The 18,040-nt window shown below is 41.7% G+C and overlaps 1 protein-coding gene across 1 annotated transcript; it reads right to left on the reverse strand.

Moving 5' to 3' along the window:
- Window positions 1-519: 519 nt before the first annotated feature.
- On the reverse strand, window positions 520-16,606 carry LOC115957090 (serine/threonine-protein kinase PCRK1-like). Its single transcript, XM_031075324.1, has 7 exons — window positions 16,412-16,606; window positions 16,186-16,290; window positions 16,060-16,137; window positions 15,878-15,973; window positions 11,414-11,563; window positions 2,233-2,724; window positions 520-681 (listed from the first exon to the last, which is right to left on the reverse strand). The coding sequence occupies exons 1-7, from the start codon at window positions 16,604-16,606 to the stop codon at window positions 520-522; spliced, it is 1,278 nt and encodes a 425-aa protein (XP_030931184.1).
- Between the last annotated feature and the right edge of the window lie 1,434 nt (window positions 16,607-18,040).

Consider the following 18,040-nt stretch of genomic DNA (forward strand, 5'->3'; position numbering starts at 1 on the left):
TCCAAAGTCCGACAACTTTGCAATCCATTGGTCATCCAACAGTATGTAGTTCAACAACCCCTAAAACATTTACTTTTGTCAGCCATTCTTTATGGCCCTGTCAGAAAGAGATGGCAACAACAAAAATCATATATGTATTTTGAAGCGCTATGAAGACAGACATATAAGAAGAATAAAGTAATTGAGAATTTCATTTTGTCCTTTCTTTCTAAACTTCACCAGTAAGAAAGCAGATATGTAGTGTTTCTGGCACTCCATAAACAATGCTAATATGCTCACACTAAAGGTTTTATTCCATTACTCTGTGACAAACTTACAGATCATATGTAAAAGAATTCTCTAGCTTTTCTGAAGCACATAATACTACTTAATATTGTTGCATAATGTAATATGTAAGTATATTTCCACTCAAGTTCAGGAGGAGAAGAAAACATGCCTGCAATCCTCTTCTACTTGGTTGTTTAATGGCAACATCTTTTTTTTTTTTTTTTTTTTTATGTGGATCATCTGTGCTCCGGATCACAGCCCTTTATACACCACCAAACCCACCCTCTCCAATCTGAAATTCTTGGTGGCTGCCTTCAACTCTGAGAATGTGAATTCTCTGAGATTACTTTGTCTTTGAGACAATATTGCAAATGACTTAATAGCAGAGGATGCAGTGCTAAATTCTGAGCCATTCTGAGAATTAAATTCAGAACTTAATGGCTTCTAATCCTGGTAGGTTGACATGGAAGTGGAAGTGGACCGAACAGAATTGGACTATATAGCCCTTTGCTCATCATTTTTTCTTTGTTCGAGAAATTAAAAAACACTTCATAGCCCCTCTAAAACTGATTGCCTCACTGCAAATGCAACAAGTGTATAATGGTGAGAAAGCAAGGCCAATACAAGGAAGGAGAGAAACTACTTTTATATCTATTGCCACCCCTAAATCACAAATCCTATGGACTTCAAGAAATTCAAACAGTTCCCAAAATTCCCCTTTCACATATTCATTTAGTTTGCATTTTTTATTTGAGGATTTGAAGAACAATTGTTAGTATAAATTGCTTGATATTAATTTATCAACATATGATGATGTGAGCTTTGGAGATTTTGCTCAAAGATAAACACTTGTGATATTATGGATTTGAAATGCAATCTACACCTAGTAATTTCTAATCCACATATCAATATAGTTCAAAACCCCTAGTCATTGAGGAAATTCTTTTCACCTGTAGAAACAAATGGAGCAACTTTTCAAAGTATTCATTTTTATTAAATTTATTTTGGACAACTAAAGGGAAAATTAAACACCTACTAAGTGATCATTTGTAAAATATAATATGAGTTGTAGCCACAACTCACTATCTTAGCCTTTCAATTTCCATTCAATGATATATCTAACAATGTTTATTTTCTCTGTTAATAGGGTAAAGCAAATAATTTCTTTTTCCCATATGAATTATAACAAAGCACCTTGCTTTAGTCTTGCGTAAAATTTTGATTTGCATGTGTATGGTTAGTGTAAACCGTGCTACTTTTAAAAAAATTAAAAGGTCTGTTAGTTACATATTAACCTTAAATCCTCCTTCCCCTCTTTTTATAAAAAGTAAATCATATTATAGCAAAAAAAACCGATTCCTATTCCTCACTCTATCTCTACTTTGCACTATCCGCATATTTACACATGTATTTGCTTCCCAGTATACCTAACACACCTCAGTTTGCCAGTCCTCGGTCAAGACTAAACAGGTTGCTGCATTATCACCTGTGCAAGGCTTATCATCTTAGCAAACATTGGTACATAATTCTGCTATTCTAAACCCAACAAAAATTCTAATTAAGCTGGAAACACCCACCAATCTCAAATAACCCAACGTCAACAGCCTAAAAGATACAACATCCAAAAACAAATTGTACAAACCTTTTAAAGTATTACAACTTTCAAGATACAGCTATACTTTTACAAAAACAACAACAACAACAACAAAAAAACTGATGGAATAATCTAATCTAAACACATAAGAATTGTTTTGCTATTACAAGTATGATCATCATAACATTTACTTAATTTTATAGTGTTTCACATATATAATTACGTTCTTTCAGGCATAGATTCACACAAATTAACTCTTAGTAAGAGTTACAACTAATTACATACATATAATTACTTCATATAGCAGTTACACCTTGTTGAATAACTTTGCAACAAAGTGTACAATCAATAAAAAAAACCACTCCAATTACCCTCAATAAAATTTCACATATCACAGCATCCATTTGTACTTGAATCTCTTCTTGTCTCTCTTTTTCAAGAAATTCTTTAACACGAATGGAATGTTCTTCCACAATTGGGGCAAGCTCCTTAAGAATCTTGCTCATGCTGGGACGATGATTTGGGTCTTCCTCAATGCACTTGCTTGACAATGCCAAAACTCCCATAGCAGATTCTTTAACCCACAATGCGGACATGGGGTCTATAATCTGTTCCAGCTTGGATTGGTCTCCAGAGATAGCAGTTTTGACCCACTCCACTAGATTTCTCTCATTCTTGGGTCGGTTGTCATCAAACACTGGCTTGTTAGTGACTATTTCTAGCAAAATAACTCCAAAACCGTATACGTTGTCCGCAGATGTGAGGTTATTAAGAGGGTCAAATTCTGGAGTTGTATGATAATCCATAAAATTCCAATCAAATTTTCCAGCGCCTAGACTGTTTTGCTTCTCTGTCTTCACAAACTGTTTCACATATATACAAGGTAAAGGTGTATTATTACTATTTTGAGCTACAAAGTTACATCAGTTTAACAGGTACAGCATTTAGTTTAAGGAAAGTGATACTCAAATTGAAAGAGCAAAAGAAGTGTAAGGTAATAATTATAGCTAGGCTGCTAGGGTGCAACAAATTCAGGATATCAATAGAAAAGAGATGTTGATTGTATGGGTTTTTATTTGGCAGAGAACGCAAAAGGGAGCATTGTTGGTCCTCAACATCCGAAAATTAATGGGAAAAATTTTTATATCCAATTTAGTGATACAAAACGTTTTGTCAACTTTTTTTTTTCTTTTTCTTTCACAACTATGGGAGTGATTTGTTGTGATTGATGCATAATAAAACTGTTTTCAATTGTGATTAATGAATAAATGTTAAAAATGATGTTAGACTAATTATAACTTTTTTTTTTAAAGTTTTATCTTACAAGCGGGAGAGCAGATTCAAATTTAGTTCCCCTTGTAGGAAGTATAATGCGAGAGAACCACACAATGTTCTTCTTGCCACCTCCTTAGCATTTCTCTTTTAACGAAAATATTTATTTTTTAATAAAATTTATTTATAACATTTTGTGGATAATTAAAAAGAATTTAAAATTTGGAAATTATTCTTTTAGTTTTAAAAAAACTTTCTCAAACTTATTTTTTCTGCCTACAATCCAAAACACTAAAAAAAAGTAACTAAAAAAATAAATAAAACTTAACTATGATTAATTGGACCAATTAGGAAAACAATTTGTTGATTATAATCTACTAATGTTATTGTGGGGATCATTCGGTTGATAGGCCCATAGGATTCAGAATCGGTTGAGGATTGTTGGGCCAGTGGCCCATCCGAGGTCGTGCACCCGTCCGAGGACGCCATGCTCCTCGGCATTATGCGTCCGAGGACGATCGCGTCCGAAGACGACCAGGACGTGGTATCACCACGATCAGATCTCAGAAGTAGGTCATCTCAAGGGGTAGAGTAGCCGACTAAAGATGAAAGAGATAAGGCAAACAAATATCTGAAACTATAGCTGCCTCCGCATTAATGACCTCTCAACCAACTCTCTGGCCGCATTAATGTGGAGGTGATACCTGAGCAGTAGGGAAGCAGCCTTACAGCTGCCCATAGGAAGTTCCAGGAGGCGCCAGATGGGACAGAAAGAAATCCCACGGACACAATCTACACGTGTTCGGTGAAGATGGATCGCGAAGGGGAGTATATAAACTAAAAGAGGGACATGAAGAAGGGGATCGAGAAAAAAAGGAGAACACACATAAAACTGAAGAGAAAGAAGGAAGAAGAAAGGGAGAGAGAGTAACACTAGGGACTTAAGAAAAGACGTTGATTATACCAACAAAAGAAAAGGAAAACATGGTATGGGCTTGAGAGAAAATCTTGGAGGTAGATACCACAGTTAATCTAACTCTTTACACCCACGCTCTACAAATCATGTTGTCTGGGCCTTTTACGTACGAACCCAATACTGTTTAGGTTCGTCACCAAATCGTGTCCTTACAATTGGCGCCGTCTGTGGGAAGAGCTTGTATTAGCTTGTACAACCTCCGACACAACGTTTTCGATGGAAGGAGTGGAACTGCCTCACCCCGCAGCGGGGCTGCATCAGGGTGATATCAGCCCGCATCAGGCGGAGTCAAGGGGCTCTCAGCATGATGGTCCTCGAAAAAGTCCCGAACGGAGGGAAGTCCAGGAGGGGAGCATACATACTACCCACACCACGAGAACCCGTACACGCGGGAAGAGTCACGTTTCCCACGTGAAGCATGATGGGGATCTGCAACGTGAAATTGCAGACTTGAAGAGAGAGTTACGTCATGCACGACGGGAGCGTTCCCCACCTCGCTCCGAACTATCATCCGGGGAGTCGGATGGAACTAGTTACAGGCGGAGATCGAGAACTCCGCAGAGGGAGACTTTCTCCTACGAGGAGGAACGTCGCCATAGGCGTAGGCGCAAAAGTCCAACTAGTAGGGGCGTGGGAAACGATGCCATGAACAAAGCCTTGAGTCAAATTTCCAGGTAACCCTTTACAAGAAGCATAGATGATGCTACCCATCCTCGGCGGTTCAATCAACCTACGTTCTCTCTGTATGATGGCCATTCGGATCCGGTGGAACATGTAAGCTATTACAGCCAGAAGATGGCTATTCATTCCAGAGATGATGCCCTGATGTGCAAGATTTTTCCGTCGAGCTTGGGCCCGACGGTGATGAGGTGGTTCAATGGCTTAAGGGCCAACTCTATTGGATCTTTCAAAGCACTGACCCAGGCTTTTGGTGCTCGTTTTATTACATGCAGCAGGACTCCTTTGCCGCTGGGGTCCTTGTTGACCTTGTCTATGCGAGAGGGCGAGACTCTCAAGAGTTATTCGGATAGGTACTGGGAGATGTTCAACGAAATAGGAGGGAAGAATGACGCTGTGGCCATAACTACTTTCAAAGCCGGCCTCCCAGCTGATCACGACTTGAGGAAATCCTTGACGGGTAAACCTGTTACCAGTGTGCGCCAACTGATGGACAGAATAGAGAAGTACAAAAGGATAGAGGAGGATCAGTTTCAGGGGAAAGGAAAGGCCAAGATGATCCCTCAGGAGAGGAGGGATTTCAGGTCGGATCGTTATAATAACAACCGACCAAGGCGGGACTTTGTTGGCCAGTCGGTCTCGGCAGATGCCCAGGTCGTTAATGCGGTATTTCGGGAGCCTGTTCAGCAGGTTTTGGAGAAGATAAAGGACGAGCCATTTTTCAAATGGCCTAACAGGATGGCAGGAGAGCCTACAAAACGCAACCCGAGTTTGTATTGCCATTACCATCAGGACCATGGGCACACGACAGACAACTGCAGAAATTTATTGGACCATTTGGAGCAATTGGTCCGGGAAGGAAAATTAAGGCAGCTCTTGCATCACTCTAGTGGAAGGGCGAGCCAAGCAGGTTCCGAGGTGCGTGGGGATGCTTCATCAAGGCTCCCTCGGGGAACAATCAACGTCATCTTTGCGGCCCCAGGGAGGACTGGATCTTGCCCCACCAGAGTGTTGTCGGTGTCCCGATCCCCGGCTGAGGATCGTTCTCAAGCATGGAAGAGAGCCAAGAAGCGTGTCTCCTTGGTTTTGGGTTTTTCAGACGAAGATTTGGAGGGAACCATACAACCCCATGAGGATGCCTTGGTGGTAACGCTGAGGATCAGTGGGTACGATGTCCGAAGGGTGATGGTTGATCAGGGAAGTGCAGCGGATGTGATGTATCCGGATTTGTACAAGGGGCTTGGTTTGAAGCAGCAGGACTTGACAACCTATAATTCCCCTCTGGTCAGTTTTGAGGGAAGGTTAGTCATTCCCATGGGACTAATCAGGTTGCCCGTGCAGTCAGGCACGGAGGTGGTGGAGGTGGATTTTATTGTCGTAGATGTTTTTTCTCCGTATACGGCTATCCTGGGCAGACCCTGGCTTCACACACTTAAAGCGGTTTCATCTACCCTGCATCAGAAGGTGAAGTATCCGTCCGGAGACCAAGTGCTGGAGATAGTAGGGAACCAAGCGGCTGCTCGGCAATGCCAGGTAGCGGCTATACTGCATCGGCCTGAGGCAGAAACCTCGGCTACAGCCGATAATGAGTCATAGCAATTAAAGATCCCAGCATCAGGTTTAGACGTACCAACCAATGGGGTAGAGTGCGAAGATCTGGAGAGGGTGACCGTTGCTGATGATCCAGAGAAATTCTTTCGGGTTGGGGCCAAGTTGCCTCTGGAAGAGAAAGCGAGTTTGCTGGAGTTCCTTCGAACTAATGTGGACGTCTTTGCATGGGACCCGTATGAGGCTCCAGGAGTAGACCCAAATTTTATTTGTCATCGACTCAATGTAAACCCTGCCGTTCCCCCTAGAAGGCAAATTCCTCGGCGACCATCGAAAGAGCATGCCGAGGCAGTCCGAAGTGAAGTTGCCAAGCTCAAACAGGCTGGGGCTATCAAAGAAGTCTTTTACCCCCAATGGCTGGCCAATACGGTGGTAGTGAAGAAGAAGACGGGGAAGTGGCGAGTGTGCGTGGATTTCACGGATCTTAATAAGGCATGCCCCAAAGACCCATTTCCTATGCCAAAGATTGACCAGCTGGTGGACGCGACCGTGGGCCACCCTAGGATGAGCTTCTTGGATGCCTTTCAAGGGTATCACCAAATACCGTTAGCCACCGATGATCAAGAAAAGACCGCTTTCGTGACCCCGGTTGGGAACTACCATTACAAGGTGATGCCTTTCGGTCTGAAAAATGCTGGATCTACCTACCAACGCATGATGACGAAAATGTTCGAGCCACAGCTGGGCAGAAGTATTGAAGTTTATATTGATGACATGGTGGTGAAAAGCAAGGTAGTGACTGAACATGTGGAGGACCTCACTAGCATCTTCGGGATACTGAGAGAACACAGGTTGCGCCTGAATGCTTCGAAGTGCTCCTTTGGAGTAGGTTCAGGAAAATTCTTGGGGTACATGGTGACCCATAGGGGAATTGAGGTTAATCCAGATCAGATTAGGGCTATTAACAGTTTGCAAGCGCCCCGGAATCCAAAGGAAGTGCAGAGGTTGACGGGGATGACAGCTGCGTTAAACCGATTCATTTCCAGGTCAGCCGAAAGGTGTCGTCCTTTCTTCCGTCTGTTACATAAGTGGCAGGGATTCGAATGGACCGAGGAGTGTGTTGAGGCGTTCCAGCAGTTGAAAAATTATTTATCCAAACCGCCGATCATGTCTAGCCCTGAAGTGGATGAGATATTGTATGCCTATCTGGCGGTAGCTCCACACGCAGTCAGTTTTGTCTTGATGCGAGAAGACAATGGCGTCCAGAGGCCGGTATATTATGTAAGTAAATCCCTCCATGAAGCGGAGGTGAGATATCTGTCGTTAGAGAAGGCCATACTGGCGGTCGTCATGCGACACGTAAACTCCCACACTATTTTCAAGCTCACACTGTAGTTGTTTTGACCCAATTGCCTCTCAAATCCATACTTAGAAGTGCTGACTATACCGGCAGAATTGCCAAGTGGGGAACGATTCTGGGTGCTTTTGACATCAAATACATGCCCCGCACCTCTGTGAAGGGTCAAGTACTCGCCGATCTAGTAGCGGAATTCGCTGAGTGCCCTGAGGAAGTTAGTAGGAGTCAAGACCACATGGATGAAAAATCGGTTGGCATAATATCCGCGCCAGGAGGGCCGGTATGGAGGGCATACGTGGATGGGGCCGCAAACCAACGGGGAGCTGGACTGGGATTGGTCCTGATATCTCCCGAAGAGGTCATCATTGAGAAGTCGCTAAGGCTGGGGTTCTCAGCTACTAACAATGAATCAGAGTACGAAGCTCTGATAATGGGAATGAGTATGGTCCGTAAAATGGGTGGAAAGGCAGTAAAACTGTTCTCGGACTCGAAGCTGGTCGTTGGCCAGGTGACTGGAGAGTTGGAGGCCAGAGACCCGAGAATGCAAGGGTATCTGAACCGGGTTAGGCATATGCGAACAGAGTTCGAGTCGTTCGACGTATTACATATTCCACGAGGCGAGAATACCCACGCGGACTCCTTAGCGACCCTTGCCACCTCCTCAGCACGAAATTTCCCTCGGGTAATTATCGTGGAAGACTTGCATACTCCCACTTCACCAGAAAAGGAGATTTGCCAAGTTCGTCAAGCTAGTTTGACGCCGTGCTGGATTGACCCTATATTAAAATTTCTCGACAGTGATGTGCTGCCCGAAGATAAGGTAGAAGCTGAGAAAATACGAAGGAGAGCACCTCGGTACTGGTTATCCGAAGATAAAAAGCTATATAGACGGTCCTTCTCTGGGCCATACTTGCTCTGCGTGTCTCCCGAGGCAGCAGAATTAATCCTGGAAGAATTGCATGAGGGTATTTGTGGAAGCCACACAGGAGGAAGATCCCTGTCATGCCGAGCACTAACGCAAGGTTATTGGTGGCCGAATATGCAGAAAGAAGCGCAGGAGTACGTTAAGAAGTGCGATCAGTGTCAAAGATATGCTCCGAATATCCACCAACCTGGAGGAGTTCTTAACCCTCTCTCAAGTCCTTGGCCCTTTGCACAATGGGGGCTAGACATCGTCGGCCCTTTTCCTAAAGCTATAGGAAACAAGAAGTACCTGCTGGTCGGCACAGACTACTTCACCAAATGGGTCGAGGCTGAACCCTTGGCGAACATCCGGGACATAGATGTGAAGAAGTTTGTCTGGAAGAACATTGTTACGCGATTTGGAATCCCACGAGCTCTTGTTTCGGACAACGGGCTCCAGTTCGATAGCAATGCCTTTAGGAATTACTGTTCAGAACTGGGAATAAGAAACAGATATTCCACTCCAGCTTATCCGCAAGGCAATGGGCAGGCTGAAGCTGTTAACAAAGTCATTGTCCATGGGCTTAAGAAGAGACTAGACGACGCGAAAGGAAGATGGGTGGAGGAACTCCCACATGTGCTTTGGACGTATCGGACAACGCCCAGGCGTTCGACGGGAGAAACTCCTTTCTCCATGACCTATGGAGCCGAGGCCGTTATTCCGCTGGAAACTGGATTCCCGACATTAAAGACCAGTGCATTCTCTTCGAGTAATAATGATGCGATGTTGGAAAAAAGTTTAGACCTGATTGAAGAACGGAGGGAAAGCGCGATGGTTCGGCTAGCTTACTACCAGCACAAACTCAAGCAGTGCTACGATAACAATGTGAGGATGAGGCCATTAGCCATAGGCGACCTGGTGCTAAGAAAGGTCCTGGGGGCCACTAAGAATCCAAGCTGGGGAAAACTGGGACCCAATTGGGAGGGACCGTATCGAATTACTTCTGTAGCTGGAATAGGGGCTTATTATCTAGAGGATCTAGACGAAAAACCTGTACTCCATCCTTGGAATGTAAATAATCTCAGAAGGTATTATTATTAGTAAAGAAGTTTTAATTCAAATATTCTCTTTTAACTTACGTCAAATATGCATTCTATGAGTTCCGCATCCTGTCATATCATACTGAATTGTTAAACAGAAACTGAGTTATGCCAGGTCCTCGGATCGCAGACTTAGTGGAAATTAACATCCTATCATACTGAATTGTTAAACAGAAACTGAGTTATGCCGGGTCCTCGGATCGCAAACTTAGTGGAAATTAACATCCTATCATACTGAATTGTTAAACAGAAACTGAGTTATGCCGGGTCCTCGGATCGCAGACTTAGTGGAAATTAACATCCTATCATACTGAATTGTTAAACAGAAACTGAGTTATGCCGGGTCCTCGGATCGCAGACTTAGTGGAAATTAACATCCTATCATACTGAATTGTTAAACAGAAACTGAGTTATGCCGGGTCCTCGGATCGCAAACTTAGTGGAAATTAACATCCTATCATACTGAATTGTTAAACAGAAACTGAGTTATGCCAGGTCCTTGGATCGCAAACTTAGTGGAAATTAACATCCTATCATTCATACTGAATTGTTAAACAGAAATTGAGTTATGCCAGGTCCTTGGATCGCAAACTTAGTGGAAATTAACATCCTATCATTCATACTGAATTGTTAAACAGAAAGGTTATGCCAGGTCCTTGGATCGCAAACTTAGTGGAAATTAACATCCTATCATTCATACTGAATTGTTAAACAGAAACTGAGTTATGCCAGGTCCTTGGATCGCAAACTTAGTGGAAATTAACATCCTATCATTCATACTTAATCGTTAAACAGAAACCGAGTTATGCCAGGTCCCAGGATCGCAAACTTAGTGGAAATTAACATCCTGTCATTCATACTGAATTGCTAAACAGAAACTATGTTATGTCAAATTCTTAGACCACTAATTCGGTAGAAACTTACCTGCTAAGTTGTGCATTGAATTATTAAACGGCAGAAAAAGTGGTGATGAGTTTTTCTAAATCATAATCCTAGTAAAAGTAATGCCTTATGAATATTCGTTAAGGAGTCAGAAAGAGAGAGCTTCAAATGCAAGATTGGCGTACAATGAAAGAGGCGTCTGAAATAAATCCATCCAAAATTACGACGAAGTAAGTAAGTGTAAAGATAACTTAGAACCATCAGAATGATAAGAAAGTAAGCAAGAAAGTCCTCTATTAAGTGTCTAAATTAAAATTACAAAGCAGTTTCTATCTTTTTACTTTTTGATGATGCCCCCAGCCGATTGAACTGTGGAGTCCAATTCTTGTTGAAAACCCTGTGAGACCGTATATGCCTTCGAAGCAGTGATGGATTGGCTTGGGGAAGCTCCTGGAGAGGAGGTGCGAGGTAAAACCTCCTCGCTGGGGTTAATAGCTGGGGCTGGAATATCAGCTTGGTGTGGTTGAGGAGCTGAGGGGCGTATCGCTTCGGGGTAGTATACGTTCTCTGGCTTACGTAGTTCAGATGAGGCTTCAACCCCAGCGCGGTTAAGAGCCTCGCTCCAGGTTCTCGCACAGAAAATACGGCAAACCTCCGGAACTTCGGCTCTTAACGCTTTCTCAGTTTCAACTATCCCGATTTCGTAGCCCCTCTGCTCGGCTTCATCCTTTGCCTTCTCAGACTCGATTTTTGCTTTCTCGGCTTGTTCTTTAAGCTTTTCAGCTCTCTCCCTTAACCTCTGAGTTTCTTCTAGATGCTTCTTAAGAACAAGAACTTGCTCCTGAGTCTTCTTCAGTTCGGCATTCGCCTCACGCAGAAGCTTGGCTTGTTCCTCGGCCTGCTTCTGGTAGCCTTCTGATGACGATTCAGCACTCTTGCAAGCTTCTTCCTCGACCTGTAGCTTTTTCCTTGCGACGGTTAGATCCTGTTCAGATTTGGACAAGGTTTGAACAGCCGTTACCCTTCTTTTCCTTTCACCATCTAGCTGGTTGGAACAAGCATTGAGCATCTCATCTAGCTTGAAGGTATTTTGGATGATCTGCAAAAAAATAAAAATAGAAAGGGGGGGGTGAGTTAGTGTTATAGTTTATGAAAAATGCGCATTAGTAAGTAACGGTCACAGAATGAAACAGTATAAAAGACAGCTTCTCACCATGCCCAAATATCGTTTATTGTCAAGGATGAGTTGATTCTTCCTCACATTCTTTAGCTCAGCCATATCCTTTGGGAGCAATAAGGCCTCCTCTATGGCCGAGGCCACATGACACCCTGTGCCGCCGTTATAGTCCCTTACAGAGGCATCGTCTCGCAGGGGTTCCCCACCGAGCATAGGAACTGGCAGCCATGCTCTTGAATCGGGATGCGGGGAATCGGATTTCTCTTGGTCCCGCGTAGAGGGCTGTCTGGTTTTCTGCTGCTTCGCCGCTCGTTGGATATCTTCCTCTCGAGTGGGACGGGATCTGCTCGCATCTGCCACCCCCTTACCTTTCTGCTCTCTGCGCTTCTCTGGCTCGGCAATGCTTGGCGGTGCTGTTTGCGAAGATGATTGAGGAGGGAGGCGGGGGACTGGAGGAGGAGACCTGGCTGGAAGAGATGAAACCTAGGATGGTACTGTTTGGGCAGGTGCAGACTTTCCCTGTTGACCTCCTATCAGCTCCATTAGGCTTTTTTGGGGTATCCTTTTTACCCCCATCTCGTCAGAACTTTCCTCGGGGTTTGAGGGCTGATCGAAAATCTCAAAATCGTCCGTGGATTCCGATACTGTTACAACGGTTTGCTTGCCTTTTTCCCTTTTCCTTCTCCTATTGGTGCCCTTTTTCTTGAGGGAAGGTGAGGGTGAAGAAAGCCCCGCTGAGACGCTGGCCACGGAAAGAGGTTCTGTGAGAGGTGTGTGTTCGGGAAGTGGAATACCCTCTGGAACAATGAATCCTTCGTAGGCAACACTGATACGGCGAAGCCGAGGATTGCGTGCCCTAATCACGCACTTCGGCGCCTGAAAGCCAAAAGAAAGGGGGGCATATCCGAGAATTAAATGTGCTGCTCGTAGTTGACCATCAGCCTCGTTCACATATATTTCAGCTCTCAATAATCTGTCTAGGCTTGCTTTATTGACCAATCTGAGATTGGGCTTTGTGTAGCGTCTATCTGCAAGACCGTTGATTTTAAAGTTAAAAGTTGTGAGACGCGAAAATAATAAAGGTGATTAAAATGTGATTATGAGCTAAGTAGCATCGGTCTATAACTTCGCACCCACCTGGCGTTCCCTCCACAGTCGGGCAAGATAGACCATCATGCCATTCCCCAGAAAAAATGAGGAAATCTTCTTTTAGGTGCTTATTTGAAGTAGGGAGGCACTGAATCAACCTTACTTCAGGATATCTCGACTTGAGATAGTAGTCCTGGTCAGCTAGGCGGTGAAGGCTGTACACCCAATTCACGTCGTGATGGGATAGATTTAGACCCATTCTCTGATTCAGAGCGTCTATACTTCCCAGAATCCTAAACATATTGGGAGCGCATTGGGTGGGGGATAGCCTAAAGAAATTAAGGTAACCCCTAGTGATACTACCCATGGGGATGGTCATCCCTCCTTCAATAAAGGCGATCATGGGGATAACCACTTCCCCAGTTTGCCTGGCGTCAACCCACTCCCCTTGGGCCGCATACCTCATCCCTACCGTTGGTGGGATACTGTACTTCATGCGGAAGTTTCTAATACCCTCCTCGGAGTCAACGAGACACCGAAAGGGATTCCTCTGCTTCCCCATCTTTTTTCTTTTTTCTAAAGAAACTTAGTAGAGAAAAAACTTTTTGATTTTGAATAAAAATGGTAAAAGCTTCGAGAGGACTTACAGGTTCAAAGGAAGGACCTCGGACAACGTACGATTATTTGTAGTCGCCAGGAGAACAGTGAAGACAGGAAGAAGGCAGGTTCAGTGTATAGGCCTTGGAACCGCGTAACCATTAAGGGTAAGGTACAGGTTTAATCTGGGAACGCCTTTATAGTCATGTGAAGATTGTGAGCGGCGAAATTCCCGCTCACAAAACAAGAGAAGCCCCCTACCGTTCGATTTGGATCTAACCGTCGAACGTGGGAGACAAGGGAGTTGTCAGAATTTAATGCTGCCAAAATCGGGGCGCTGAAGCGTCAGGGGCATGCCCCGAAACGCGCACAGGTGCAGGCTCATGACGTCAAAACCCACCTTTTCTCCTGAGGAGTCGAAAAGTAGGATTTTGAGGGGCTATTGTGGGGATCATTCGGTTGATAGGCCCATAGGATTCAGAATTGGTTGAGGATTGTTGGGCCAGTGGCCCATCCGAGGTCGTGCACCCGTCCGAGGACGCCATGCTCCTCGGCAGTATGCGTCCGAGGACGATCGCGTCCGAAGACGATCAGGACGTGGTATCACCACGATCAGATCTCAGAAGTAGGTCATCTCAAGGGGTAGAGTAGCCGACTAAAGATGAAAGAGATAAGGCAAACAAATATCTGAAACTATAGCTGCCTCCGCATTAATGACCTCTCAACCAACTCTCTGGCCGCATTAATGTGGAGGTGATACCTGAGCAGTAGGGAAGCAGCCTTACAGCTGCCCATAGGAAGTTCCAGGAGGCGCCAGATGGGACAGAAAGAAATCCCCCGGACACAATCTACACGTGTTCGGTGAAGATGGATCGCGAAGGGGAGTATATAAACTAAAAGAGGAACATGAAGAAGGGGATCGAGAAAGAAAGGAGAACACACATAAAACTGAAGAGAAAGAAGGAAGAAGAAAGGGAGAGAGAGTAACACTAGGGACTTAAGAAAAAACGTTGATTATACCAACAAAAGAGAAGGAAAACATGGTATGGGCTTGAGAGAAAATCTTGGAGGTAGATACCACAGTTAATCTAGCTCTTTACACCCACGCTCTACAAATCATATTGTCTGGGCCTTTTACGTACGAACCCAATACTGTTTAGGTTCGTCACCAAAACGTGTCCTTACAGCTATTTTCTTTGCAAAAATTGTAATTTCGTCCACCCAAAACATATTATCAAATAAACAATTATTAGCAAAATCTAAGAATTAAATTTCTATATATGCATTGTTATAAAACAATAATAATAATTAAATTAAAATTGCGAAAGATAAAATTTGTCTCTCATCCAATAATTTTTGTTTAGCCAACCTTTGCTTTTCTCTAAATAAATGGCATTATAGAGTACTTCTAATACTATTAAGAGTACTTTGTCTACCACAAAGGATTAAAAAATAAACAAAAATTATTAAAGTCTTATAGTTTAACATTTAAATTGAGCACTATAAAAATCATGCTATCAAATTACAATAACTACCAAATAAAATTATCCAAATCATGCTATGTAGTAGAATAATATTATATTTTTATATTTAATCATTTATAACGCAATAGGATAACATTTAACAATCAAAGAGAGAGAGAGAGAGAGAGAGAGAGAGAGATTAAAAAAAAACGCAACAATTAAAAAAAAATTGAATCGCATTAACCTAAAGTAGATTAAAGAATATAAAAAATTATTAACCGAAAGTGAAGATGAAAGAAAAATAAAAAATAAAAATCCACTCAAAAATTGTGTGTGTGTGTGTGTGTGAGAGAGAGAGAGAGAGAGAGAGAACCTTTTTTTTATAGGGAAAACTATGCATAAAATGAAAGAGATAGTGACAAATTTATAGCAAGAGAGTGTGAATAAGAAAAAACAAAAATAAAGGAAGATGAATGGAAAGATGAAGAATGATATTAATGTAGAGGGTAATGGGGAGATGAGAAGATAAGGGAAGGAGAAAGGTTGGAGAAGTAGTGGAGAGATGAAAAGGTAATGGAGGGAGAAATGTTGGAGAAGTGTAAATATGAAATAAAAAAAATATTAAAAATAATTATAAGAAAATGGAAAGAAAAAAGATAATGACGTGGACGCTGACATGGCTTAATGTGAGCATAGCAGTATTATACGCTACACTTCAGCTTTTAGTAATATAATCATAGTTCTATCATTTCTTTTTTTAATTTCGATAGATAATCATGAGTAAGGCTCTTAACAATTGTATTTATATCACTAAGGTCACTAGATGCAAACAATAAATTAAGCTAAATCCCCCTCTCACCCTCAAATTAATTTCTATCTCCACCACTTATAGTAGGTTTTTAAGATCAATTTCACAAAGAAGAAAAAAGTACCATGTCAAACAAAAATTACACGAGGGTATTTATATACTTACTGGAGAAGTATCCAATCTCGAAGAAGGAAGGTCAAAAAGCTTCCCTTTCAAATCATTATCAACAACAATAGAGGAAGAACTCAAACTCAGTACTATCTGTTCAAATAGAAAGAAAAAAACACTTATCATATACCACAATCAAATAGGGAAAACACACGCATACTGTTAGTAAATTAACATACCTGATGTTCATGCAAGTACGCCAAAGCCCGGGCAGCATCTTGTACAACAACGAGTCTTTTTCCCCATGACAGTGACCCCTTTAACAAACAGTGACTTAGACTTTTATAGCATTTGCATTCTCCTACCGCAAATCTGACACCCTCTGAAAGGCAATATCCTATCAAGTTTACAAGGTTTTGGTGCTTCATTGCTGCAATAGTGTTTAATTCTTTCACCCAAGAGTGATCACTCTGAAAAATAAAATATGGGATTGATTCAGATAGGTGTATACATGAAAGAGAATAGATGAAAAGTTATATATGATAAAATAGGAAGAAGAAGATGGTGCAAGAAAATAAAATAGTTACAAACCTTGGCTTTAAGAACATGTCCTTGAATCTGTTGGATAAGGACGTGTGTTCTTTTCCCACTTAGTTTGATGATGCCTTTGTAGAAGGCACCAAAGTCACCCTCTCCAATCTTGTAAGAGGGTTTGAAACCTTTTGTTGCTTTCTCCAGGTCTGAGACATTGAACTGAATTAGAAGATGACCAGGTGATTGCTCCATTGCATACAGAGAATACTTTGGTGATCAAAGAAGATAAAGAATTGAGAAAGAGACACAGGCGAAAGAGCTATGTGAAAAGAGCGAGTGGTGTCTTGAGAGTTAAAAGTACTAAGCTAAAGCCGCACAACAACAAATTCTGTTCAAACTAAAACTTGCTCCCACAAAATCTGTCCACTGCTTGAAAACAGCGTACAAACAAAAACACGGGAACAGAAGCAAAAGCCCCCATAAATTGAGCTTGTCCAATGGCACTCCAATTTTATTTTTATTTAAGGAAAAAAAAAAAAAAAAAACATTGGCCTGTTGAATCAGTGGACAGACTAAAAGAAAAATAAAACTTTTTAACAAAAACAAGCCATTTAAAAAAAAAAAAAATTGTTTTCTTTATGTGCACAAGAATCATATATTATTGTTTGGATTTTTTTTACATGAATCTATAGCTAAATCTAAACAACTTTTGAATACTCACTAGAGTTTCAAAAGATGACAAATTCTCTCTCTCTCTCTCTCTCTCTCTCTCTCTCTCTCTCTCTCTCTCTCTTCTCTCTCTCTCTCTCTCTCTCTCTCTCTCTCTCTCTCTCTCTCTTCTATATATATATATAACACACACACACACACTAGCCTCATCACATGCACTTCACGTGTACAATGAGACTTTTTATTTTTATTTTTTTTTGTTTACACGTTTCACTCATAACAGTTTCATTTTATTTTTTATTTCAAGAAAAATTTGTATTATTACTTAACTAATAATGTAAGAGAGAAATGAGGAGGTGGGAAAAAAAACAATTTAGTGATAATAAAAAATGGTACGTTTATGAGGAAAAAAAAAGCAGTTTTATTTTTTTATTTTTTTTCAAAAAGAAGAAGTTGTATTAATACTTGACAACTATCGTGCACCTTTGATGCGGTGGTCAATTCACAAGTATAAGTACTTGTGGAATGTGGGAGGCAAGAGTTAGATTTCAAGTCTCTAGGAGGAAGTTTCACACACATATACAATTATGTAACATTTGGTACGGGGTAGTGATAACGCCTTAAAATATATACTTGTTATATATTTATGCGAGCGTTATCTCCTTGTTACTATACTTAATTTGTATAATTAAGCCATGATTTGCATTAGTCCCTATTATTTATCTTTACATAAATTTTTGAATAAGATATCATTCATTATGTGTAATTTTCTACTTTCAGGAAATCATGTGAAAAAAACGAGTTTATAGGAGTTTGTGAGAGAATGGAGGCCAAACTAGAATTAAAGAGGAGCTAAAGGACCATGCTTAAGGCTTCGTTTGGGAGTTCATAAGGGAATAGAATGGAATGGAATGATCATAAGGGAATGAAAAGGAATAAGTAAGGGAAAGGAATGGAAAAAAATGGAATAGAATGGAATTAAGCAACCTTGATTGGATGTTTTAAAATAAATGAATG

Source organism: Quercus lobata, chromosome 8 (assembly GCF_001633185.2).
Source record: "Quercus lobata isolate SW786 chromosome 8, ValleyOak3.0 Primary Assembly, whole genome shotgun sequence".
NCBI classification, from domain to species: domain Eukaryota; kingdom Viridiplantae; phylum Streptophyta; class Magnoliopsida; order Fagales; family Fagaceae; genus Quercus; species Quercus lobata.